General features: G+C 38.9%; 1 protein-coding gene and 1 long non-coding RNA gene across 2 annotated transcripts in view; one reads left to right on the forward strand and one right to left on the reverse strand.

Moving 5' to 3' along the window:
• Positions 1 to 17,594, forward strand: part of LOC126355159 (hatching enzyme 1.2-like) — an 83,285-nt gene extending 65,691 nt beyond the window's left edge. The window contains exons 7-8 of the mRNA XM_050005367.1: positions 11,738 to 11,837; positions 17,088 to 17,594. Of these exons, the coding sequence (XP_049861324.1) occupies positions 11,738 to 11,837; positions 17,088 to 17,262 (275 nt within the window). The 3' untranslated portion in view covers positions 17,263 to 17,594. The remainder of the gene's footprint in view (positions 1 to 11,737; positions 11,838 to 17,087) is intronic.
• LOC126355160 (uncharacterized) lies at positions 8 to 25,242 on the reverse strand. Its single transcript, XR_007565468.1, has 3 exons — positions 25,158 to 25,242; positions 1,368 to 1,620; positions 8 to 611 (listed from the first exon to the last, which is right to left on the reverse strand). It is a non-coding gene; the product is annotated as an uncharacterized LOC126355160 (long non-coding RNA).
• Between the last annotated feature and the right edge of the window lie 985 nt (positions 25,243 to 26,227).

The raw sequence follows: 26,227 nt of genomic DNA on the forward strand, positions 1-26,227 counted from the left end.
ACCTACAAGTGATAGTCTTCCGAGGAATGCTTAAGTTTGCTTATGATTATAAGGGCAATAAAAAAAAGAGGAAATTAAATATAACTTCATCATATTGTGAAAAAGTAATTTTCCTCTTGATAGATAAAAGCCTCCATTCTTTACAATTCTTCCAGATATTTAATGCCATGTTATTGTAATAACTAGGACTTGTGCTTTAGATACTCCACACAGAAACCAAAGTTAATCTAACAAGTAATAATATTTATTTATGAAGATATCACACAGATAAAAAGATATGTTCATCACTGATCATAAGCATTATACACTGGACATATAAAGTGCTATTTAATATCCACATGAGTCAGCCAACAACACTCCCACTTCTACATACACACACACACACACACACATGTGAGCGATTCTTTTCATAAACTCAGTCTTCACAAATATTTTAAATTCTTGATGAGGACCCATCAGCAACAAAACTTCTCTTGAAGCTATCGCAAAAGCAGCATATTCTGCTTTTGTTGTAGATAGTGAAACACATATCTTCCTCCTTGGTTACCCAGCATACAGTATTTTTGAAAGTCTGGTATATTTATCATGTTGTAGCTCTTCTGTCTTCTCCACTTCCCCATTCAGAATCAATATAACAGAGAAGAACATTTGAGCTTCAAGTAATGTATCAAAGAAATCATTTATGATATGAATATAATAGAGGGAAACATTCCACGTGGGAAAAATATATCTACAAACAAAGATTCTACACGGTTGCTTCACCGGGAGAGATGGAAGGTGAGGGAAAGACGAAAATATGTGGGTTTTAAGGGAGAGGGTAAGGAGCCATTACAATCCCGGGAGCGGAAAGACTTACCTTGGGGGGAAAAAGGGACAGGTATACACTCAGCCTCTGCTAATTTCAAGTTGCCGCCACTCATACCTCTCCTGTCATTCAATAACATCTTTGCCTCTGTACTTCCGCCTCGACTGACATCTCTGCCCAAACTCTTTGCTTTACATATGTCTGCTTGTGTCTGTATATGTGTGGATGGATATGTGTGTGTGTGCGCGAGTGTATACCTGTCCCTTTTTCCCCCCAAGGTAAGTTTTTCTGCTCCTGGGATTGTAATGTCTCCTTACCCTCTCCCTTAAAACCCACATATTTTCGTCTTTCCCTCACCTTCCATCTTTCCCGATGAAGCAACCGTGTGCTGTGAAAGCTTGAAATTTGTGTGTATGTTTGTGTTTGTTATTGTTTCTATCAACGTACGAACGCTTTCGTTTGGTAAGTTACAGAATCTTTGTTTTTAGATATAAAGAAATCATTTAAAATTTTTTCAGTCTTGTTCTGTAGTTTTTATATTTATGACTGTTGTAATGATTACCTGATGCACTTTCTGATCTTGTAGCCATCACTGCACACATCAGACACTTCTCTGTGCAGTTTATTTTTAACTATGTCTCCACTAAAATCTTCACTGAGGTTTGCTTCAATTGACATCTTGTTAGATTTACAGTCTCCCATATTGAATCTTCTCAATAAGTTCTCAAAATAAATGCATTAATGAAGAAACAGTTCTCCAATGTTGCTCTGTATGTTAATTTCCAGGAAGGATTTCCACTCACCAAGGTGTCTTGCTGGAAAAATTACTTTCAGTTTATTTTTAATATTATGAGTTTGTTTTTATAGTTTTCAATAAGCAGAATATCAGCATGTAGTACTAAACAAAGAATATTCATCATAGCTTCCAACATATATATACTGGTAGGCAGCTGTCAACTTCGCATTTTTTAAAATTGATTTCCTTCATAATTAACTCAGTGTCTGCTTCAGTCCACATAAGACACTATTAAGTCTGCATACATGTCCTTCATTAATCTTTTGATGTTGAGGCACTTTCATGTAAATTTCTGCAGTTGCTGCAGGTGAATGTTCCAGGATGTATAGCTGTGGTGCATGGAATTTTTTCATTCCTGACATTTTATCCATAGCTCTGTTGTACTTCTTCAGAGGTTCTCCTGGTTTTGCTGAGTATTGCCAACTCAGCAGTGCAGATGTCAAGAATGATATAAACGCCGCAAGAGGAGGGCATGGTGAAGGTTCACACATGTCTGGCAGAAATAATCTTTGTCAGTGACAAAACTTAACCATCAAACTGTCATCTGTCAACAATAATGCTTAGATATTAATTATATAGAACTATCCATATATTACTAAGTACCATGGCTTCTTCTTGTTTGTTAAAATTGTTAGCATGGTTATATATTTTTGTGGCTCCTCCATATAACCATGGAAAATAGTCTGTCATTTTAACATCGACTCATGAATACTGATATTACTCAAATGGACATTACATTGGTACAATGCTGGAACTGAATTTTTGAATTTTCGTTCCAGTGCCCATACCTAATACAAATTAGCAAAAGTAACTGATGTGATAATGACAATAAGCGTATGAACAATGGATTTATTTTCAACATGTTTGAATACATCCTTGTGCATAACTGTTGCACTTTTGTAAGAGGCATGTAAGATTTTCATTCTTAACAACAGCAAAAGAATGAAGTATTATGTCATAGTTCAATGTTCAATTCAAACATGAAAAAACTGAAGTAAATCTTAAAGATGACATCCCCTTGAAACATTATGAATGGCATTCAATAAGTAACACAACACTTCTTTTTTTTCTCAACCAATTTCAGTTGAAGAAATATGGAATTTAAGTGTGATATCGTGGAATATTTCCAATTCAGCCCCTACAGTGTCATGATGTTCCAACGGGTGGCAGCACTATATGTAGTCTTCAAAATTACATCTGTAATGGAGGTGCGTACCAAGTGGAGAGCTTCGTATACACTTTTGGCAGAAAAACAGAGCAGTGGAGATTTTCATACACACTTGCTGAATGTGTGGGGAAAACTCGCACTGAACAAAATCATAGTGAGTCATTGTATCAGGCATCTGTCATCACTGCAACAAAGTTGCACAAACATGTCCAATTTTCCATGTGATGGCTCACCTCACTGAGCTGTGACTACTAAAATGTTGGAACGTGCAGACACTCTCATTCAAGATCATTGACAGATCACCATCAGACACATTGCTGCTCAACTGGAGTTATGTTGGTAGTGCTAACACACTCGTCCACCAGGTGAGTAACTCAAAGGTGTGTGCCACTGGGTTCCTCAACACCGAGCAGAAGATCATAAAGAGCAATGAAGGACCATCTGTGCAGAATTGCTTGTGTGCTATAAGGCTGATCATGATAATGTTTTGTCAAACACTGTCACTGGTGATAAAAAACATGGGTTCATCACTTCAAACTAGAAACAAAATGGCATTCCATGGAGTGGTGCCACACAACCTCTCTTCCAAAGAACACACTCTCAGTCAGTAAAGTCATTGTGATGGTCTTCTGGGACCCTGAGAGGATAATGTCCTTCCTTGTGGTGAAACAATCCACTTGGAAGTGTATTGCGCTACCCTCAGGAAATTGAGGAATCAACTTCAGCATGTTTGCTGTCACAAAAATGCAAATGAACTTCTCCTTCTCTATGACAATGTAAGGCCTCACACAAGTCTGCACACACAAGAGGAGCTCAGAAACCTTCTTTGGACTGTTCTTCCTCATCCGCTCAGATCTTGCACTTTCTGCTTTCCATCTGTTCGGCCCAATGAAGGATACACTCTGCTGGAAGCAGTACAAGATTGTGGATAGGTTATTGAAGCAACAAGATGTTGGCAGAGTGGGGAATAATATGGTGTATTGGAATCCTGAATAAAACCAACTAGCTTTCAGAAAAGAAAAGTGTTGCACTATTTATTTAACACCCTTGTAAGTACAGTGCAGTACCTATATGATGAAAAATGGAATATTAAATTTGCATTTCTGTAGCTAGAATATTTGGGATTTTAGTACTTTTGAATAATGCATAGCTCATAAGAAAGAAATATGACATGTCAACAACCTCTGAGCATTACTAGTAAGCAGTAACTTCAAATGGCTTTTGGTGTAATAAAACAGCTCCACAACAAAATTTGCTCACCGAAACTTACTTGGTCAAAATTCAAATAATGGGTGACAACTGTCTGGCTCTGACTTAAAGTAGCATATTGTGTTATCTTTTCATTTGCTGAAGGGCATTCATTTGTACTGCTTGGCCACTGATTGGTATATGTCATTACAAGCAGGAAGTCATTGTGACTCTAACCACCACCAACCTTTGTGATCTAACAGTTCCCGGCACTTATTGAGAAATAATTGTATAACAACCTTCATTTAAAAAATTTCACGAGCAATTCTGGAAATAAGCACAATATTAAAGCACAAAAATTTTCATAATGCACTGTCACAGAATTTAGCTGATCAATATGGTGCGAAGGCATTTTGGCAGACAATAAAGCTACCTCTCAATTTTTCCGTAGTCAACAATCAGCTGTAAGTGAGCAGTGGTGCATGAATGTGATTTACTTAAAATTTTAGGAATTGTGAGGTGTAAAATCTTAGTGAGCAGAATGAAAAACCACAGACATTCGTAAGGTTTTGGTAAGCATAAATGAATAAAAACCAAAAATTAAAGTAAGGGAATTGAAAAACATACTATCTGCAATGAAATGTCACAAGAAAAGGATGAGTCAAACTTAAACATCTTCTTTTAAAAATGGGAAAATAACAGTGAATCACAAAAGGTGCTGGAAGTAGCCACCCTCAACTTGTAAACACAGTCGAACACAACACTGCAGATTCTCGAATGTTGCTGCCTGAACCTCTGATGTCACTGCCTGGATTTCACAGATGATGTTCTCTCATAACTCTTCCAAGTTGTGTGGTTTGTTACTATAGACCTTGCCTTCTAGGTCACTACAAAGAAAAAGTCAGGTGGCCATACATCAGGTGACCTTGGGGGCCACAGTCCTTTCGAAATCACTCTGCCAGGGAAAAATGATTTTACCTCAGCCATGGTCACCTGAGACATGTGGCATGTGGTGCCATACTGTTGGTACCAGCCAAGCATAAGTTCTTCGTCATCCAACTGATTCACAAATTCCCGAAACGTTTCAATGTAAATTGCACTTGTCACTGTAGACTTGAAACAAATTGATCCGATGATGCGATGCTATGATATTGCAAGACCACACCAATATTATGTGAATGCTAGGGTTGTTCGAACAGTGCATGTGGATTTCCATTACACCACAAATTTGTATTCTGAGAGTTTACATAGCCAGGGAAGTGGAGCCGTGCCTCGCCACTGAACCCTGTGTACTGCAATATTCCTGGCCTCTGAGCAATAAATTCCTGAAACCAATGGCAAAATGTGATGCATTTGTCTTTGTCATTGACATTCAGTTCCTGAAATACTGTAAAGCTGTATCGATAAATGCCAGCTTTCTTTGCAGCCCTGTGACAATAGCATTTGAATGGCACATCCTGGTCATCAAACTGTTCACCAAACATTTGCTGAAATGTCTAAATGGAACCAGTAATCCAATATTGTTTCACAAGAAACATGCACTCTTTGGCAGAATAGTGATACATGGTCATGAAACACTGAACACTGATCTCTAGTCAGAGCAATATGTGGAAACACACTGAAATAATATTGCAGAGTGCAGTGTTGCAATGTCAAGCATCACAAATTACATGGTGAAATTTCAGAGGAATTACTACACATGTTTGTGGGGCTTCTTTCAAGTGGGACACCCTGTAATATCCACATAAATCTATTTGAAAATCAATGTTGCAGCTTATGGCAGTGGCTCAGAAATGCAAAATGTGGGATATGTTATCCACAAAAAATTTTAAATGGTGGGAAAACAATAAATGTAAATGGCAGTAAAACGTAAAATCTGGGAATGTAAAAACAAGTTTTACTGTAGTTATACTATTTGCTTGCTTATATTAATGACACTAATGGTACTAAAAGTGCACTGCAGAAACTGATATGAGAATATAGTGCGCAGGTCACAATGTGCTCAGAATTTCTGAAGACATGTATGGGGAAAATGTTTTGCCCCTACTGACATGAAAACATGCAGGTGCTATGTTTCAATGTTTCTATTTCTTCATAACAACAATAGTAGTTTCTTTATCAACTATGAGATCAACTATCTCTTATTTTGGATTGAAATCTTTGAGACCCTATCTCTCACTTTTCATCAAATTACTTTTCGTAAGTTAACTGCAGCACACTACCCTGGTGATTCTGATTGAAATAACATTTGCAGCTTTTTTGGAGGACAATGTTACACCTGCTTCTACTTTCATGATAATCTCCTCAATTTGAACTTCCATAGGTGTTAAAGCACAGTTTCCAACTTTAGAAAGTTATAAATCTCACCTTGTGCAATATTCTCTCTGACTCATGAACAATGGTGTCAGACATCACCGTATGGTTTGTACTTTCCATATAAGTTTGTAATTTTTTTGAACTTTGTCTCTTATGCCTGCTAGTAGTCATTTCCATAGATCTAAATGCAAAATATTCTGTTGTATTCCACAGATCTGTCTGTACTGTACTGCCAATGAATATGCAACAACTCTGTCAACATAACCAATCTCTTATCTTCTACAATATATCTTTTCTCAGAGTAGCACTGCTTCTGTATCATCATATATACATTGAACCGAAGCCTTCCAAAGGATTCTCTTTACTTCTAAAAAGTTTGATATAGAAGACAATACAACAATAAATTTAAAGTTCAAGTTACATTTGCTCTCATGGGTAGAAGTTCCAGCTGTCTGATTGATTTTGTAGTTAGTTCTTGATGTAGAAATGCATTCTGTACATCCATTTGTTCCACGAGAATGACCTGTTCTTTCACCGAATTGTGAAAGGTCCTCACCATATAAAGTAAAGCAACTGGAGCACATTTTATATCATAGTTGTATCCTTTTTTGTAAACAATGTTTTGTAACTAAATGTGGCCCACACATTTCAATATTTTCCAAGAAATCACATTTTACTGTAAACTTGCCATTTGCTGTCTGTGGCTCCTTTATTTGCTGGAGTGGGGTATAGTTACATGTTTCATTGGCTGAAAGAGAGTCCAATTATTTCTTTATCCCATTAGTTCATTTTCCTTCATCCTGTCAGTTCTTCATGTTATTAAAATTCTGAGATATGTCTTCAATAAACAGTTCTGGATTCAAGGCCAATATGGTGAAATCATCCAGAGATTATGCTCTTATTATTATTTTACTTGGAGTTCTGCTCTCTTCGTTCCTTCTGAAGTCACAATATCTGGTTTGTTTTTGTCAGTTGCCTCAAAATTAATATGTTTGTTTGCAAGGCTATCTCACACAGCAGTTGTTATAATCAGTTATTATTAGTTTCCCTCTCTCTCAAGCTTACTGCAATTAATTATGGAGAATTTCATGCCAGACATGTTTCACTTTTGTTTACAAAGCATTTTTTGTGGTCATTCTGAAAATATGGTTACATAATAGAGGTGACTATCATGGGATAGTTTTGATATGCACACATACACTGACTTTGAACACAGAATGTAGGTTGGAGCTAGACACATGGAACATTCCATTTCAGAAATCATTAGAGAATTCAATATTCTCAGATACACAGTATCAAGAGTGTGCCAAGAACACAAAATTTCAGGCATTACCACTGGCCACAGACCATCCAATGGCTGATGGCCTGCACTTAACAACCGAGAGCAGCGGCATTTGTGTAGATTTGTCGGTGCTAACAGACAGGCAACACTGCATGAGCTAACCACAGAAATTCACCTGTGACATACATTGAATGTATCCTTTAGGTCAGTACAACAAAACTTAGTGCTAATGAGCTATGGAAGCAGACAACCAAAGTGAGTGCCTCTGCTAAAAGCACACCAATGCCTGCAGTGCCACTCGTAGGCTTGGTGGGCTTGTGACCATATCGATTGGCTCCTAAATGACTGGAAAACCATTGGGTGGTCATATATGCCCCCTTTCAGTTATTAAGAGCTGGTGGTAGGGTTCGAGTGTCGTGCAGACGTGCAGACCCAATATAATATGGACTCAACTTGTTAACAAGGTACTGTGCAAGCTGGTGGTGGTTGCATAATGGTGTGGGCTGTGTTTGCATGGAATGGACTGGGCCCTCTGGACAAACTTAACTGATCATTGACTGGAAATGGTTATTTTCAGCTACTGGGAGACCATTTGCAACCATTCATGGACTTCACATACCCAAACAACAAGAGAATTTTTATGGATGACAGTGTGCCACCTCACTGGGATGCAATTGCTTGTGATTGGTCTGAAGAACATTCTGGACAGTCCAAGTGAATGATATGGCCACCAAAATCACCCAACTTGAATCCCTTCGAACATTTATGGGACATAATTGAGAGGCTGTTTGTGCACAAAATCCTGCACCAGCAACACTTTCGCAATTCTGGATGGCTATACAGGCAGGATGCCCCAACATTCCTGCAGGGGACTTCCAGTGACTTGTTGAGTCCATGCCACATTTAGTTGCTGCTCTATGTTGGGCAAAAGGAGGTCTGATACAATATTAGGAGGCAACCCATGACTTTTGTTACCTCATTGTATGTATGTACATTTTGGTTGTTATACATTAAAAGCAGTGTTTCTTTATAAAGTTGACTTGCATTTTACTTCCGATGTTTCTGCCTCTTGTTCGCATATCCTGCACACCATTGCTTTTCTTTCATTGCTAGCAGAGGTTGAGATTGAAAGAAATTTGGTTTTACATTCAAACTCAGCAAGTTTTTGCCTTTTTTGAAAGCAGTTTCTCTTATGCTGCATTGGTGTTATTCCCACGTCACCTCACTTTAGAGATTAGTTTCATTCTAATTTCCTTCATGTTCTGCAACATTCTGCATTATTTTATCCATTTAAACAGTTTAATTTTGAGATCCATTACAATGATCTTATAGTGCTATTTGTGAAAATAATTTTGTTCTTCAAAAATGACATCTCTTCAAAAACAATTTTACAACACTAGAACACAATAACTTTAACGATTGAGACAGTAACTTGGCATGAAACACACTAATGATTTTGTTTCATACTTGTTGTGAATTCCTTAGGAATCTGCTAGTATGCAGTATACCTAAACACATTTATTTTTTCTGTCCTTACCATAGTGCTGCAGGAATTTCACCATCTGAAGCTGATGCAGGGGTACATTTAATGATAAAAAGAGCTGCCACTACAACTTCTGGCTGAACTGCGTTCCATGTTTGCATCCAAGAATCACTCAGTGGGCCTTTTGAAAGGTTGTCTGAGTTAATCATTCTGCCATTGCAGTTTGCTGATCTATATCTAAATGACTTCACAGCAATACGCACTTAAGGGCCTGGCAGAGGATTCATCAAGCCTCTTTCACTCTGTTTCCCTATCAGTCCATTATAGAACAGTACACAGAGAGAGAGAAAAAAAAATTAAATCTTACTGCACGTGCTCTGGCTTATTTTATTACTATAATCATTACTACCTATGTAGGTGGGTGTCAACAAAATATTTTTGCATTCAGAGGAGGACATTGGAGAATGGAATTTTGTGAAAAGATCTTGCCACAGTAAAAAATGCCTTTGTTTTAATGATTGCCACTTTCAACTTGGGTATCATATCTGTGACTCACTCTCCCCTGTTTCATGATAATACAAAATTAACTGCTCTTCTTTCAACTTTTTCAGTGTTCTTTGTCAATCCTATTTGGTAAGGACATGCACTGCACAGTAATACTCTAGTAGACATATGAGTTCACAGTCTTGAGTCTTTTCATCTATATATACTGCACAGGCCACTGAATGGTGCATGGTGAAGGGTAATTTGCACCACTGCGCTAATCATTTCTTTCCTCTTACATTTTTGAATGGAATGAGGGAAAAAGAATTGTCTGTATGCTTCTTAAAAGCTGTGACTTCTCTCTCTCTCTCTCTCTCTCTCTCTCTCTCTCTCTCTCTCTCTCTCTCTCTCTCTCTCTTTTCTCATGGTCCTTATGTGAATGCATGTTTATAGGTTTATGGTGGAAGAATCATTTTGCAGTCCCTTGCAAATTCTGGTCCTCAAACTTCGTCAAGCAAATTCTGGTCCTCAAACTTCGTCAATGTTTCCATACTAAAGTAATGTCATCTTTCCTCCAAGCCATCCCATTTGAGTTCACAGAGCTTTTTGATTTGTGAAAAAAAGTCCTGGTTCATCACTGTTTAAATGCTAACAAAAGCCTTGTCCATTCTACATCTTTACAACCAAAAATTTGTAATCTTAATGAAGACATTTGTTCTAATTATCACAGAATACTTCACATTTACTTTTTAATTTTTCAAAAATCATTCAGCTATGCACAGGTAGTCTACAAACCACATAATACACACTCAAGTCATTGGGAGCTTGCTGCATTGAGTGGATGTATTCAGACACTGATATTTTAGCTTAATTCCCTTTTTGAGAAATCTACAGATATTCATTGCCTTAATTTCTTTCCAAAAAGCATGTAAGATTTTTTGGGCAAAAATGCATACTTTTCAGAATTTCTCCATTTGCTATGGGAGTAAGTAATTTTTGTTAACTATGGTATTTGTTCTAAATACTGATTTTCTCTTCACCAAGAAGTGTCATGAGAATAAATAATAGGAGTCATTTGTGTGTGTGTGTGTCCATGTCCAAGTAAATATACAGTTATATGAATGTAAGTGCACATTCTGATAAAGAAGGAAATATTGAAACTTGGAATACATTACTGAAAATTTAGTTATGTGCCTAACTTCTTCTCAATTTTATCATAAATTTCCATCTTTATCAAATGAAATTTATTCTTGAGTACCTTCAATAATAAATTTCAGCCACAAAAGATGTCCGCCCCCAGTAACTGAGTAGTCAGCACGACAGAATGTCAATCCTAAGGGCTCGGGTTTGATTCCCAGCTGGGTCGGAGATTTTCTCTACTCAGGGACTGGGAGTTGTGTTGTCCTAATCATCATCGTTTCATCCCCATCAATGCACAAGTCGCCAAAGTGGCATCAAATTGAAAGACTTGCACCCGGCGAATGGCCCACCCAAAGGGAAGCATTAGTCACTCGACATTAACAAAAGATGGAAGTTTTATCATATTTATGATAAAGCATAACAGAAGTTCGCAACTGATGAAAATGGTTGCAATTGTTAACAATACTAAGCCTAACAAAATGGTTGCAATTGTTAACAATACTAAGCCTAACTTCCACTTCGTGCTTCCTCTGTGTGTGTGTGTGTGTGTGTGTGTGTGTGTGTGTGTGTGTGTGTGTGTGTGTGTGTGTGTGTTTTGGAGAATATTTTTAATAAAACAGCATGTTATAACTACCATTGCAAATAGTCTTTCTGTATTGCAATGTGCAAAGTGGCTATTACCTTTTGACTGTTATCAATTAGAATCTATTATCTTTTACTAATTGTGGAAGGGATTAGTTTAGAACCTCAATAAACACAAATGTAGTAAAGTGGATTATAATTATTAATATAGGCTTCAGAAGTAATTTATATCTGATTTCTTTTGTTAATTCCATGTTGTTAATTCTCAGCCTTTATGGAGAGAGTTATGGAACACAATCTATGAGTGTATAAATACTGGAAATTATTGAGCAATTACAATTTTTTCCAAATAAATATCTGCTTAACAATTCCCACACACAATTCAAACATTTAGTAAGTATTTTGAACACATATTGCAGTGGCTAAACCTTTCATAAACTTTGCTGGTAAGAGATTCTCAAAACATATAATAACAATAATTGTCTTTTTTACAGAATTTTTAAACAATTTCAATAAGCAGAGCTTGGAGAACACAACATACAGTTTTGAATATGACTATGACAGCATCATGCATTATGGAGCATACTTCTTCAGGTAACACAAGTGCCTATTTAATGAAAAGTATGCGTTCTGTCAAAATACTGTTTCTTAGAGTATTAACACAAAAAGTATTTACTTAAATGCAAAAACATCTAGAAGTCAACTTTGAGGATGATCAGTTTGAGTTCCAGAGAGATGTAGGAACATGCAAGGCATAGGCATAGGTTGTCGTTCATGAGTTCCAACAGTTCCTAGGAAAAGCATAGCCTCTTTGGCAGGTCACCTGCTTTCAGTTTTTGCACTATCTGAATTTTGTATGGCGTTTTCTGCAGTTCTTTGTGCAATATTCCCTGTATACTGTGATCCAGTGTGTCAAGTTGCAGAATGTCTGTGACTTCAACTGAAGGCTTCTTCCACTACTGCAACATTCCCTTGTGTGCACATGTGTTTAACACTTGCAAAGGAAGTATTGCCCATTTCCTCAAAGGTCTATACCAACACTTTGATAGCACAACCTGATGGGACTGAGGCATGACATGCAGGGTTATAATGAGCATGAAATACATGCTGCACAGCCATGTAGCTATCACTGTTTTTGCAAAACACCTTCACGGCAATAGTGCATTGTTCGTGGTCCATGACACCATCTCGATTGAACATCGATATCAGGGTCAATGGCAAAGGCATCTTCTCCAGATGGCGCAAGTCCTATTTTCTGATTCCTTGTAGTGTGCTATTTCCAGGGTTGCCAAATTGCCCATTTCACTGTCACATCTGTTAGGTAGATTCTAAATTATAGACTGGGTGTAGCAAGAAAAGTATTTCTAAAAAAGAGAACTTATTTAAATGCAAATAGATGGTGCAGCAATAATAACTTCTAACCAACTGGAGAAGAAACAACATTTTTGTTTCAGCAGCATCAATGCATAACCAACTTTCCCCTCCCGTCTCCACTGTGCCTCCAACAGTTTGGTTGTCACGTTACACTCTTTTGCTGTACTGTCTGCTAACAGAAGTACTTAGATTCAAGAGTGAGAAGTTTTTGTGTGGCACACTTTGAACCCAATGGTAATAATGCTCCCTTACTCACTCAGCACTGAACTATCAAAAGTCATAGTGGAAGTACATGCATACACCAGAGTAAGTTGAAATCACTCTGTGATAATAGGCATAAGTAATCATAAATAAAACTGAATTTATTGAACCAATAATCATTTGTTATGGGGAATTAGAGAGTAAGAAGAAGCAAGGCATATAAGAAAGGGTTATGGAAGAAGGATATGGAGGAGGTTGGTTTTTCAGGTCCATATCAACAAAAACAGAAGAACTGTAAAAGGCAAGCATTTGTAATGGGTACTGGCTCACAAAATTAATTGCTCTGTCCACACTTAATGATTCCAGGGTTACTAAGTAACTGCTGTACCTTTTACAAAATGCAACATAATGTGTCAACCCAGGATGTTGACAATTTCCTCTTCAAACTGTGTCCTGAAATGAGCTAGGGTTATTGTTCTAGTCTGGTAACATAACACTCTTCAGATGTCCGTACAAAAAGAAGTAACTGTCCAAAAGGTCTGGAAACCAAGGCAGCCAAGAAATGTTAACATTCCTTGAAATTATGTCATCCCCAAACAAACATTTTACTGATGGTACATGCTCACTGGCAACTTGCAAACTAGCTCAATCCTTTTGAAAGCAAGTGAATTGAATTTCAGGATCTGGAAATGTAGAGAGTCATGGAGCAAGAAACAGCTCTAACATAATGTCACAGTGATAGCAGTGTCTCATTCAGTCTCAAAAAGAAAGGGCCTCTCACCTCATTACATGACACTGCACACCATGTCGTAAACTTGGTACTGTGTAATGGATACTGGTGAAGTTGAGAATGGTTTCCTTGACCGCATAAAGGAAGTTTTGCATAACCAGTAATGTGAAAATGCAGTTCATTAGATATCTGAAGAGTTTGCTCCATACATGAATGGAACAACAGGAAGAACTTTTAACTGGTACAGTGAGAAGTACCCTCTGCCATGCACTTTAAAATGGTTTGCAGAGTGTAGACGTATATGGAATTTCATTTTCTGCCTTGTACCTTTATCCCAGACATTCACATTCTTACTGAATTTAGCAACATTTTAACAAACTTACAAACTTTCTATAAGTAAACACTGCCAAGAGATTAAGTAACTGATTTCAAAATAAGAGAGTTTTGTATTCAATTTGAGTTCCTATCAAGAATAAGTTATGTACTAGTTCTGGATGGTTTAGTCATTATTCACCTTAAATGTAGTTTGGCGAACAAAGAATGGCTATATTGTGTTGATTTCTGCACTATCCTTTTTTTAATATTTTTTCTTTCATACTGAGAACCGAAAGAAAAATCTCAAAAACACTTCTGATGCAGTGGTGGAAGAGAACTATAGCATAATTAAAATTACATTCATGGCGAATTTGTCAAATGTGCTATTGTGTTGCCACAATGGTTGTCAGCTTCTGTACTGTTGAGGCTTGCTGAAACAGATAGCTGGGTGCCCACACAATCAGACTGTGCTGTACTCTGCTATGAGTGATATGTAACTGTGCATATCACTTGTTAAATGAGATTTGTTACAGCAGCATGAGGTGTTGTGCAATAATTACACAATCCAAGCAACCTGTGATTTTGTTTTGGCACATAAGTGATGATTAACAGTTCTCCTGTACACCGACATATCTTATTGTAGGTCTTCAGTTTCAGGGAAATAAGTGTCAACTAATAAGTAATTTCAATCAGATTACACTGAGGTGATAAAGGCACAAGGTAGCAATACACACATATACAGATGATGGTAGTATCATATATTAAAAACAAAGATTCCAAGACTTACCAAGCGGGAAAGTGCCGGCAGACAGGCACATGAACAAAACACACAAACACACACACAGAATTACGAGCTTTCGCAACTGGCAGTTGCTTCGTCAGGAAAGAGGGAAGGAGAGGGAAAAATGAAAGGATGTGGGTTTTTAGGGGAGAGGGTAAGACGTGCGGATGGATATGTGTGTGTGTGTGTGTGTGTGTGTGTGTGTGTGTGTGTGTGTGTGCGCGAGTGTACACCTGTCCTTTTTTTCCCCTAAGGGAAGTCTTTCCGCTCCCGGGATTGAAATGACTCCTTACCCTCTCCCTTAAAACCCACATCCTTTCATTTTTCCCTCTCCTTCCCTCTTTCCTGACGAAGCAACTGCCAGTTGCGAAAGCTCGTAATTCTGTGTGTGTGTGTTTGTGTGTTTTGTTCATGTGCCTGTCTGCCGGCGCTTTCCCGCTTGGTAAGTCTTGGAATCTTTGTTTTTAATATATTTTTCCCATGTGGAAGTTTCTTTCTGTTTTATTTACATGATGGTAGTATCACATACACAAGTTAAAAAAGGGCAGTGCACTGGTGAAACTGTCATTTGTACCAGGTGATTCATGCAAAAACGTTTCTGTTATGTTTATGGCCACGTGATGGGAATAAACAGACTTTGAATGCAGAACGGTAGTTGGAGCTAGACGCATGGGACATTCCCTTTTGAAAATTGTTAGGGAATTCAATATTCTGATATCAACAGTGTCAAGAGTATGCCAAGAATACCAAATTTCAGACAATACCTCCCACTTCTGGGCAGGAAGAAGCGCCGGTCTCCGGCACGAATCCATCCGGCGGATTTGTGTCGAGGTCCGGTGAGACGTCCAATCTGTGGATGGCTTTTAGGCGGTTTTCCATCTGCCTCGGCAAATGTGGGCTGGTTCCCCTTATTCCGCCTCAGCTACACTATGTGGGCGATTGTTGCGCAAACAAGTTCTCCATGTATGCGTACACCACCATTACTCTACCACGCAAACATAGGGGTTACACTCATCTGGTGTGAGATGTTCCCTGGGAGGTCCACCAGGGGCCGAACCGCACAATAACCCTGGATTCGATGTGGGGCGGTGGAGGGGTGAAGTGGACTGCGATAGTCATTGTGGGGCTGAGGACAACTGTGGCTGCGGCAGGGACAGAGACTCTCCGTCGTTTCTAGGTCCCTGGTTAACATAACATAACATACCTCCCACCACCACCAACACAGTGGTTGAATGTCCTCACTTAATGACCAAGAGCAGGGGAATGCACAGAGTTGTCAGTGATGAAAAACAAGCTATACTGCATGAAATAACTACAGAAATCGAGTGGGACATACTTTGAACATATTCATTAAGACAGTGCAGCGAAATTTGGCATTGAATGAGCTTTGGCAGAAGATGACCAACACCAGTGCCTTTGCTAACAATATGACACCACCTGCAGTGCCTCTCCTGGGCTTGTGACGGTATCGATTGCACCCTAGATGATTGCAAAACTGTGGCCGTGCCAGATGAATCCTGATTTTAATTGATAAGAGCTGATGATAGGGTTTGAGTGGGATGCAGCCTCCTCGATGCCATAGACCCAGGTTGTTAACAGGGCACTGTGCAAGCTTGTGGTGGCTACATAATGGTGTGAGCTGTATTTACATCAAATGGACTGGTTCCTCTGGTCCAAGTGAACTGATCATTGACTGGAAATGGTTATGTTCGGCTACTTAGAGACCATTTGCAGCCATTCACGGATTTCATGTTTCCATACAACAATGGAAGTTTTGTGGATGAAAATGCAGCATGTCATCTGGCCACAATTGTTCACAATTGGTCTGAAGAACATTTTGGACAATCTGAGTGAATGATTTGCCCATCCAAATCACCCGACATGTATCCAAATGAACATTTATGGAACGTAATCGAGATGTCAGTTGATGCACAAAATTCGGCACTGGCAACACATTTGCAATTGTGGATGGCTATAGAGGCAGGATGTCTCAATATTTGTGCAAAGGACTCCCAATGAACTGTTGAGTTGCTGCACTACACAGGCAAAAGGAGGTCCTACACAATATTAGAAGGTATCCTATGACTTTTGACACCTCAGTGTATAGCAGTCTTTAATCATTGCATGTGTATTGGTAAGAACTTCAGGGTATGGTGAATGACTATGTATCTACTCATTCATTGTTTGAAACTCAGGCTTACAAACAAGTATTCTACCACATGTGTAAATAAACCAAAAAATGTGCTCCACTGTGTATTATTTTATTAGTTTCTTTTTCTTTATGTCCACATGTGATTCATTCATCGACAAATCAATTCAGTCGAGTTAGTTAAATAAACCTATAATGTTATTACCTATTTTTCATTATACAGAATAGATCCTGCAGCTTAATCTCTTTCATGCAAACAGGACCTTGATATTATGTACTAACTTCTTTTTACAGTAAAGAAAAGGGAAAACCAACTATTGTTGCAAAGAATCGTGGTGTGAAGTTGGGTCAACGTAGAGCAATGAGCAAGACTGACTGTCTGAAGATCAATGATTTATATGGATGTCTGACAAAATCAGCATATCATAGAAGGAAGTACTACACACTTTGTAATTTCATGGGAATATGAAAGAAATTGTGTTGTGTTTTTATAGCATAGCATGTTCAGCATTGTTTCACACTGAAATGCACTTCACAGTTCCAGATTTGTTTTGACGCATTTTGTGTGTGTGTGTGTGTGTGTGTGTGTGTGTGTGTGTGTGTGTGTGTGTGTGTGCGCGCGTGTGCGTGTTTGTGCATGTGTGTGCCTACTGTAGCTATCTTTTTGAAAAATAAGATGTGCCAAATAATTTAATTAAAATACCAGTAAGTGTCAACTGTATTGTTACATGCAATGAAATAAAATATAATTTTACACAAATAATGTGTAACATATTAAAGCACTCAGTAAAGAAAAATTATAGATAAAGTTGTTATAGTTAAAAAAATGTCTATTTTCTTTGTGTTCTATGATTTTCACTCTAGAAACAGAATATTACATTTTTGTATATCTGTTCAGAACATCATAACATTACATGAGTTGTCTGCTTATCTTGCTACAGCTAATTCTGATCTTCTATACTGCACTTATGCAGCACACTAATGAAACCTCAGTGTCTGTTGTGATGCAACAATTCCAGGAAGTGACTGTTGTGGCCATGTGATTTCACTTAAATATGAATGTGTATTCTTCAGCAATACCACAAGCAACGGACTATAGCTAGCATTCTAGTCTTCATTCTTAGTACCCCACAGTAAACTTTCATTTTAGTACCCCACAGTAAACTTTATTTTCTGCATCAGTAAGAGCCAGGTAAACAACATAAGTAGACAATAATGTTCATGCACTAATAAAATGTGGGGAGTACTTCACTGGTGTGCAAGAGGACAGAGTTGTTCATCAATCCTAGAGAAAAGGCACCACAGATTCCAAAAATTGGTTTTAACACTCTACAATGGAAATCCTTTACAGAATGATGCAATCACATAGTAGCTTTCACTCGACATCTGAACCATACTACAAAATGAACTGACCAGTTATCCACAAATGTAATCCACCGTATATTCATTAGGTATGGCAGAGTACGAATAAGCTTGACTATCTACACTACATTTAAGCTAACCACCATCACAAACGAATGCTCTCCACCCACATTATCATTCAGTAAATTTCAAACAATACAAATACTCTTTGTGTAAAGCTTGTACCACTTTAATGTTCCCACCTTGTAGAAAATAGTATAACTCCTTACCAGATGTTGTCATTTAATAAATCAGACATACATAACTTCATCGTAAAATGAATAAAATAGTATGCTGTTAATCTTGTCAGAGGATTGACACAACAGTAAATTAGATATGTCTGTACAGAGGAAGATTACTAGATGTTCTCCTTCCTCTTGCATCACCAAAACCCTAACATTACCATTTATGATGTATTCTCATATACAACTTCTGACATAATGTTAAGTGAATGAAGTCAGAATGCCAAATTGGACAGCACTGAAGGCTCACAACGCTGTACCTGCGTAGCAGCCAGTGTTGACAACCTGCCCTCACCGTAGTTCAGTTGAGCATCATGTGTGTTCCATGTTAGACCTGTTGGACGAAGTGCTTGTTTAATGCATTGGTTTTGAACTGAGAACAGGACAGTGAACGAGCAAAGGATCAATTTAAAGTTTTGTTTCAAGCTTGGCAAGACACCAAAAGAAATGCATGCAATGCTGGTACATGTTTATGGGGATCAAGCACTGTCTATGAAGTGTGTGCGTGAGTCATTCAGCAGCTTTTGAGGGGGGCGGGACTGTGTTTCTGACAAGCCCCACAGCCGACGACTAGCAACCGCCATCATTGACGAAAATATTGGGAAAGTGAGGACATAAATCATGAAGGACTGTTGATTAACTGTGCACATGATAGCAGGTGAACTGCAGATGAACCGTGAATCTGCCCAACAAATCCTCACACACAAGATATGGAAGAGGAAAATGGGTTAACATGTTATCGTCTTGTGCCACATCACTTGACTGACAATCAGAAGCAGGCATGTTTAGAGGCTTCACAGGATTTTGTCATAACGGTGGATATAACACCCAATTTCTTGAACCACATTCTCATTGAGGATGAAACCAGGTGTCTCCAGGCTGAAATGAAACAGCAGAGCGTGGAATGGCATTCTCCATCACCTCATTGGAAAAACGTCAGAGCCGAGAAAGCACGCATCAAAACGGTGCTCATCGCATTTTTTTAGGGTCAAGGCATTATCCACAAGGAATTTCTACCGGAGGGAATGACTTTGGACACTCCACTGTATGTTGAAATTATGACCTGTTTCATGCACCATCTACACAGGATATGACCCCTGTACGCACAAGAAGGTTCCTAGGTTTTTTTTTTTCACAACAACACTCACACACACACACAGCCAATATTGTCAAACAGTTCCTGGCTAAAAAGGGAGTGGTGGAACTTGAACATCCACCATACTCACTGGATCTCAGTCCTCCAGACTTCTTCCTATTCCCTCGGCTCAAACTCCCTTTGAAAGAAAAGAGATTTGACAATATTCTGACTTCCAATGAAATGTGACACAGCTTTTGAACATCATTCCAAAGGAAGAGTTCGTGCAAAGTTTCCAGGACATGTATTGCAGAGCTTAGCGGTGCAAAGTTATGAGACGACAGTAAGGTAACTGTTGTTCATAGTTCATCTATGTTAATGTTACTAGGACTATTCACCAAACTTTATTGTCAGGGGTTGTATGAAATACATTACAACCAGAAAACTTGTACATCCCTGTAATAAGGAAACTAATACTACCTCGCACAAAGAGCAAAAATTACTAAGGCCACAGTAATCATTTCTGATCTCTCCAGAGTCTACACTCCTTCACCCTACATCAATATACACTCATGTTTAGAAAAGAAAAGAAAAAAAAAAAACACTTCGAATGACTAGTGATAGGGTGTTCATATTCACAGGACGTGTACATTAGTATGTTAGCGTTTCAGTCATCTCGGTTCAGTATGTGTCCCATTGTGTTGTAGGCACAAGGTCTTCCGTGGGCCCTGATAACTTGTTCCATGCTTGATGGCACTGATGCAGATAAGGTGCGACTGCTATCCTGTTGTATAGCCACCCATGCTGCATTCACCTGGTTCCAAAATTCATCTGTGGTGGTTGTAATTGGGTCAAAGTGCTTCACCCGTTGTTTCACCATATTCCACACATTTTTGATTGGTGACAAGTCTGGTAATCTTGCAGGCCATGGCAAAAGGCTGACATCCTGTGACACCAAGAAAGCATGCCTTCATGCAGAAACAAGTGGTCGTGCATTGTTTTGCTGAAAAATGGCATCTGGGGTATTGTACAGAAAGGGTGTGGCTACAGGTCATAGGATGTCATTCACGTAGGTCACACTGGTCACAGTACCTTGAACAGGCAACAATTTTGATATGTGGTTGCAACCAGTAGCACTCCACATCATAAGGCCTTCGGCTGGTGCTGTATGTCTAATGTGAGTGCAGTCATTGTGATGCCACTCTCCCTGTCTGTAGCAAAGCAAAATGCAGGCATCATTTTCAAACAAACAGAAGCTGGATTCACTCAAAAACAGTGTCTGATGCCATTCCTGTCCCCAGTGATGTCATTCCATACAGCATTGCCATCAAGTATGTGTCTGTTCATTCATAAAAGGTAGGCGAGAAATAGACGACGGGGCAAGTAACGCATGCTATAATAAACAGCAATGAACTGTCAACCCTGATAGTGTATGATGTGTTACTTACACTGCAATACTTTCTGGATGAGGTGTCGATCTTCTCGGGGGGGGGGGGGGGGCGCTCTAAGAGGTGCAACCTGACCCATCTCATTGTGTTCTGTTGCCTTCGATAAACCATTCTGCACACACCTGTTCCACTGCCAAAACACTTTGTGCCATGCAAGCAGCAATTTCGCATATGGAAATTATGCCAATAATGCGCCCTCTTTCAAACTCGTTGATTTAATGGTAGTTTGCACATACATCTGCAAGGTATCCTGTGTATCTGCTGAAGCCATACTGATCCATTACCTTCAGTTTATTACAACAATGAGAGCCGTAGGTACATTTTACCGGTAGGTAGTGTTGCACCGTGATATCGATATTGACATCGAACCTGAAGAGCTTTCATGGTTCAAATAGTAATCATTTCTGCAGAACATACTAATGTACATATTGTGTGAGAGTGAACAACCTATCTCTAATTATTCAAGGGGTTCTGTTTTTTCTGAACAAGAGTGTACGTCACTTTTGGTGCCCATTCTGTAAAAGGGAAATGAAAATAGTTCCTAGATCAGAGCTTTTCATGAACCCACACTCTTCATAATCTATTACAATACAATAGAATTGGTGCTGCATCCTAGCAAAGGCACAAGGGATCTGCAGACCACAACCCATTAAAAACAGTCCCCCAGAGTTAGCAGATGCAACAAATGTGGTCATCTGTAAGACTTCCTCAAAATATCCTCTCAAATCATTACATTGCCAAACATTTATTCAAGTACACAGCCATGGTTTGAAGATCATGGAGATACTTCAGTACCTGCCTAGTGAGCTGCACAGTGGGTAGCACACTGGACCCACGATCAGGAGGAAAATGGCTCAAATTCGCACCGGGCCATCCTGATTTTGGTTTTCTATGATTTCCCTACACTGCTTCAGGCTATTGCAGGGATAGTTCCTTTGAAAGGGCATGATCGATTTCCTTGCCCATATCCTCTTCAGTCCCATACAAATCTTAAAAGTGCAATTGAGTTACATTTGTGTTAATGGTAGTTAACAATGAATGACCCTCAAAAGTTTTTGAAACCATAATGCATTTTTTTATAGATTCTATCTTTTGTATTCTGCTTTGAACAAGTGAACAAAAGAAGCAGTTTGTTAAAAGAACAGACAAATATCCTATCACTTTATTGCTGCAAAGGACACTTATCTTTTGCTCTCCATTGCTGTGGCCATGTGAATACATGTGGAATTAAATGCCTTGGTGTTCAAATACACAAGAGGCAGCCATACATACTAAGCTACATTCAAGTGCAAGTCAGCAGATAATTAACTCTGAATGTTTACTGTAGCTATGACAAGTACATGTCCATTGATGGCACTCAACTCTCTGTACAGTTAAGACTGAACTAGGCTCAACTGAGTGACAATATGGTGACACTGTCCTATGGAGGTGGCAGTAGAACTTTGATGTGTGGCTGTACTCAAGCTGTCAAGGTGGAATTGTAGATACAACTCACAGACAGAATAGAACTGTTTGCTCATATGCTATGCAGAGGTGTTTGAAGAGTGTCATGCGGTGGCTGCATCTCATAACTATGAGAGGCGTAGCTTACTGCTTTTTCCTGTGTGGTCATGCGGCATGTGCGTGCTAAATCTCTACATTTTTAAAAAAAAAAAAAAAAAAACCTGAAACTAAACAATTCTAAGTATTTAAAAACAATCATCGTAGCCAAATTTTTCAAAATATTGTTGCTTTTTTTATATTATCCCATTATGTTAATGTTACTTGCCCAATTTAATTTGTTATGGTATGTGTTAAAATAATTCCTTTCAGTACTAAAGCAAAGGTACACTTTACACTGCTCACACCATACATCTGCAGCCTCCTGTTCAGCATTTTGACCTGTTCTCATAGAAATGGTTCATCATTTCAGACAAATGAAACATAATGCTTGCCATATCTTCATTGGTGGCAGTGAACAGGCCATCTTGGTCTTTTTATTTCTTGGAAAAATTCTTCAGCACTTAGCTCTTGCTCCATAGGTTCCATCCATAGACTTGATCTTTGGTGAAAATATGTTTAACTTTCTGGAATATCAAGCCGGAACTGATAGAATGGGGCTGTATGTTTCTTTGTAGTACCATTCTGAATTGCAGTCTCCCTGTACTCCAACCATGCAGCAGCAATTGCAAAATCTATAAAGTGAAGAACGACACTGATTGTCCATTTGTGTGTCCAGGCTCTCGTCCATATTTTCCCACCATCCCTTGGTTATAGAAGCCCCCACCACATGACCACCATAACTTCAGAGAACACTTTTCTGACCATGGTTCACACTTGCAATGTATTGAGGACATTACACAGGTGATATTCATGGTCAAATAAACAGTGCAACATGAAGGCTTGGCTAGCATCTGCATTAATTTTCAAGCATACATCTCTAATGGTGTTTCCACATTTTATCCAACATCTGCATATATCTGTGCCTCCAGTGCTAACTACATGTGACAGGAGGTGAATGTACTAAGAGTGCTGATGTTGCTTGTATATGTTTACAGGTTTTCTTAGTAAATGCTAGTGACTTGGTAATATGAGTCACTTTTAGAGCTCCAAGTGGTTTGTAGGATTATAGTTCCTTCCTCCATCTGACTCAGATGGCAGACATAGCAGTTTGTTGGCTTCATGACAACATTTGTATTGTGTCACTGTGTTTGAAAATGTGTAAGGTGTGTTGCCTGGCGAGGAAATAGGAGGTATTGTTATGGAAAGTAGTAATGAGTATGGGTTTTCTCTTTCTACATTTTAAACTGTGGACACTGCATCTCTAGATTCTTGCACTTCAACATCTCAGGGCCCGGAAAGCTGCTTTGCTCATCACATGCCTTCACCTTCCTGAAGTGTGGGCTGACAGTGACAATGAAGATGACATGCCCCAGTGAAGAAAGACATGTTTGTGGCCAAATTTCACTGGTACAGGAAGGAGCTGAACCCCAGCATTCATCATGAATGAAATATTCTTAATGCTGGTCCAATACTCTCCTGAAAACACCATATTAGTGACATATTGTCCCGTGACAGATATTTACTGTTCTTACAAATGCTGAATTTTTGCAACAACAGTGTGCCTGCTCTAGATTATAGGGTGCATAAAATAAGATCAGTTGTCTCATATAGGAAAATGAAGTTCAGAATGGCACTCCTCCATTTCAAAATTCTGCATTGACGAAAGTCTTCTGTTTTTCAGGGGACACATGGCTTCAAGACAGTACATTCCATCTAAACGATGTCATTTTGGTATAAAAACGTTTGTTCTGCTTGATTGTGAAATGTGATGTGTACTTAACATTTTAGTTTATACTGTGGCATAATAGTCACAGAAGACCATTAGGGAAGAGCTGGCAATATTATGTCACTTTTTGGAACCATATTTTGGAAGATGCACATGCTATATGTGGATGATTGGTACCCAAATCTATCTCTCTTCCACTGCTTGCGTGAAAAGGAATTATTGCAGTAGATATAGTCTGAGTGAACAGGAAAGGTACAGCAATGCCGAATGCAGAGAGGGGTGAGATGAAATTTACAACAGACAGTATGATGGCTTTTGAAGTGACATAACAGAAGAGAGTATGTATGTTTACGACATGCCATACAGTTGAAATAAAATCAGCGGGAAAATGGAGACTAATACCGAAATATTTTAATCGAAATGAGTGCTGGATTACAGTGAGTCTTGGGTGCAGTGGACAAACGTGACATGCTACTTAGCTCAACGGAATGTGTTCGCAAACCACTGAAATAGCACAAAAAACACGGTTTCACTCCTCAGGTATGTATTATTTGCAATGTTCATACTGGAAAGAATACTTCTGTCTCTGAATTTCATCTCAGGCTAATTCGTGAGATTTGGGAGACGTACCACCAAGAAAGGAGAGTATCAGTCGATGAGACGAGGAAAATCCGTGCCATAGTTGAATCGTGAATAATAGCACGGGCCTGTAAGCAGGTGTATAGTATGACAAAAGAGAGAGAGGAATCCCTATACTGCTGTAAACAGTGTGGTATGTTACTGTGTGTTGCGCCGTTTGGAATGATACCGGATTTCTGAAATGTGCTTCTTTGAATGTTGCTTGGTTTCAGGAAGCTCAACAATACAGAATATTCTAAGTACATCTTATTTTAAGAACTTATTGGCGAGAACGAATACAGAAAAGCATACGGTGATTACTCCTATAGTAGCAGATGCTGCATTGCTCAGCGCCATATCATGCCAGTAAAGCGGGTTTGCCAGGACTTGGCATTTGCTGCAGACGTGACGTCATTTTGACGTCACACGCAATATCGATAATCGATGCGGCAGGTAGCATATTCATGTACTCGGCCCACGCACGGCGGGCACTGCTGAGTGCTGCTTGCAGCGGTCAGACAGCACACGCAGTGTTTTGGCGCTCTGAGCAACGAAAGGGTTATAAGTAACGAAAGTTTTCGCATTTTAATTTCCCGGTACTTCGCGACTTACACGACGAACCCGACGACTGGCGAAATTATTTGCAAATGAACATGGAGACGTATGAATATCAGCTGCCGCTTGTAACTCCACACATAACACTTAAAAATACACGGTTATTCTAAATGATGGACTCATTTTCAAAACTTCATATTTATTCAAGTACAAATCCAAATGAAAAGAGGAAGTTTCAGATTTTTTTTCATAATGTTTGATATCAGTTCAAAAAATTAATAATTTGTAGGTATTTAATAATTATAAATGTGATAAATGTTCAATGTGGCCACCATTGGCTGTATGGCAAACATCGACGCAGTAGCCGAACTCGTCTCACACACCCAAAAGCGTATCTGCTGTTACTGAGTGTACGAAAGCTGTGATCTGGTTCCATAGATTGTTCAGAGTGGTTGCTAGAGGCAGGACATAAACAGCTTCCTTCACATAACCCTATAAGAAATAGTCGCAGGGTGTGAGCTCAGGAGATCTCGGTGGTCAGAAGTGCAGAGCCAGATCCTCAAGTCCCCTGCGACCGATCCAGTGCTGAGAAATAGAGTCATTCAAAAAGCTTTGTGCATCACGGTGCCAATGTGCTGGAACTCCATCCCTTTGGAAAATGAAGTCATGGGAATCTTCCATAACTTGAGGGAACAGCCATTGTCCCAACCTGTCCAAGTTCGTGATTCCCGTTACAGTTCTTTCCACAAAGAAAAATGGTCCATTAACCTTTGTACGGGATATTGCACAGAACACGTTGGCCTTCAGTGAGTCTCTTTCATGTTGCA

This window comes from Schistocerca gregaria, chromosome 3, assembly GCF_023897955.1.
Source record: "Schistocerca gregaria isolate iqSchGreg1 chromosome 3, iqSchGreg1.2, whole genome shotgun sequence".
In the NCBI taxonomy this organism is placed as follows: domain Eukaryota; kingdom Metazoa; phylum Arthropoda; class Insecta; order Orthoptera; family Acrididae; genus Schistocerca; species Schistocerca gregaria.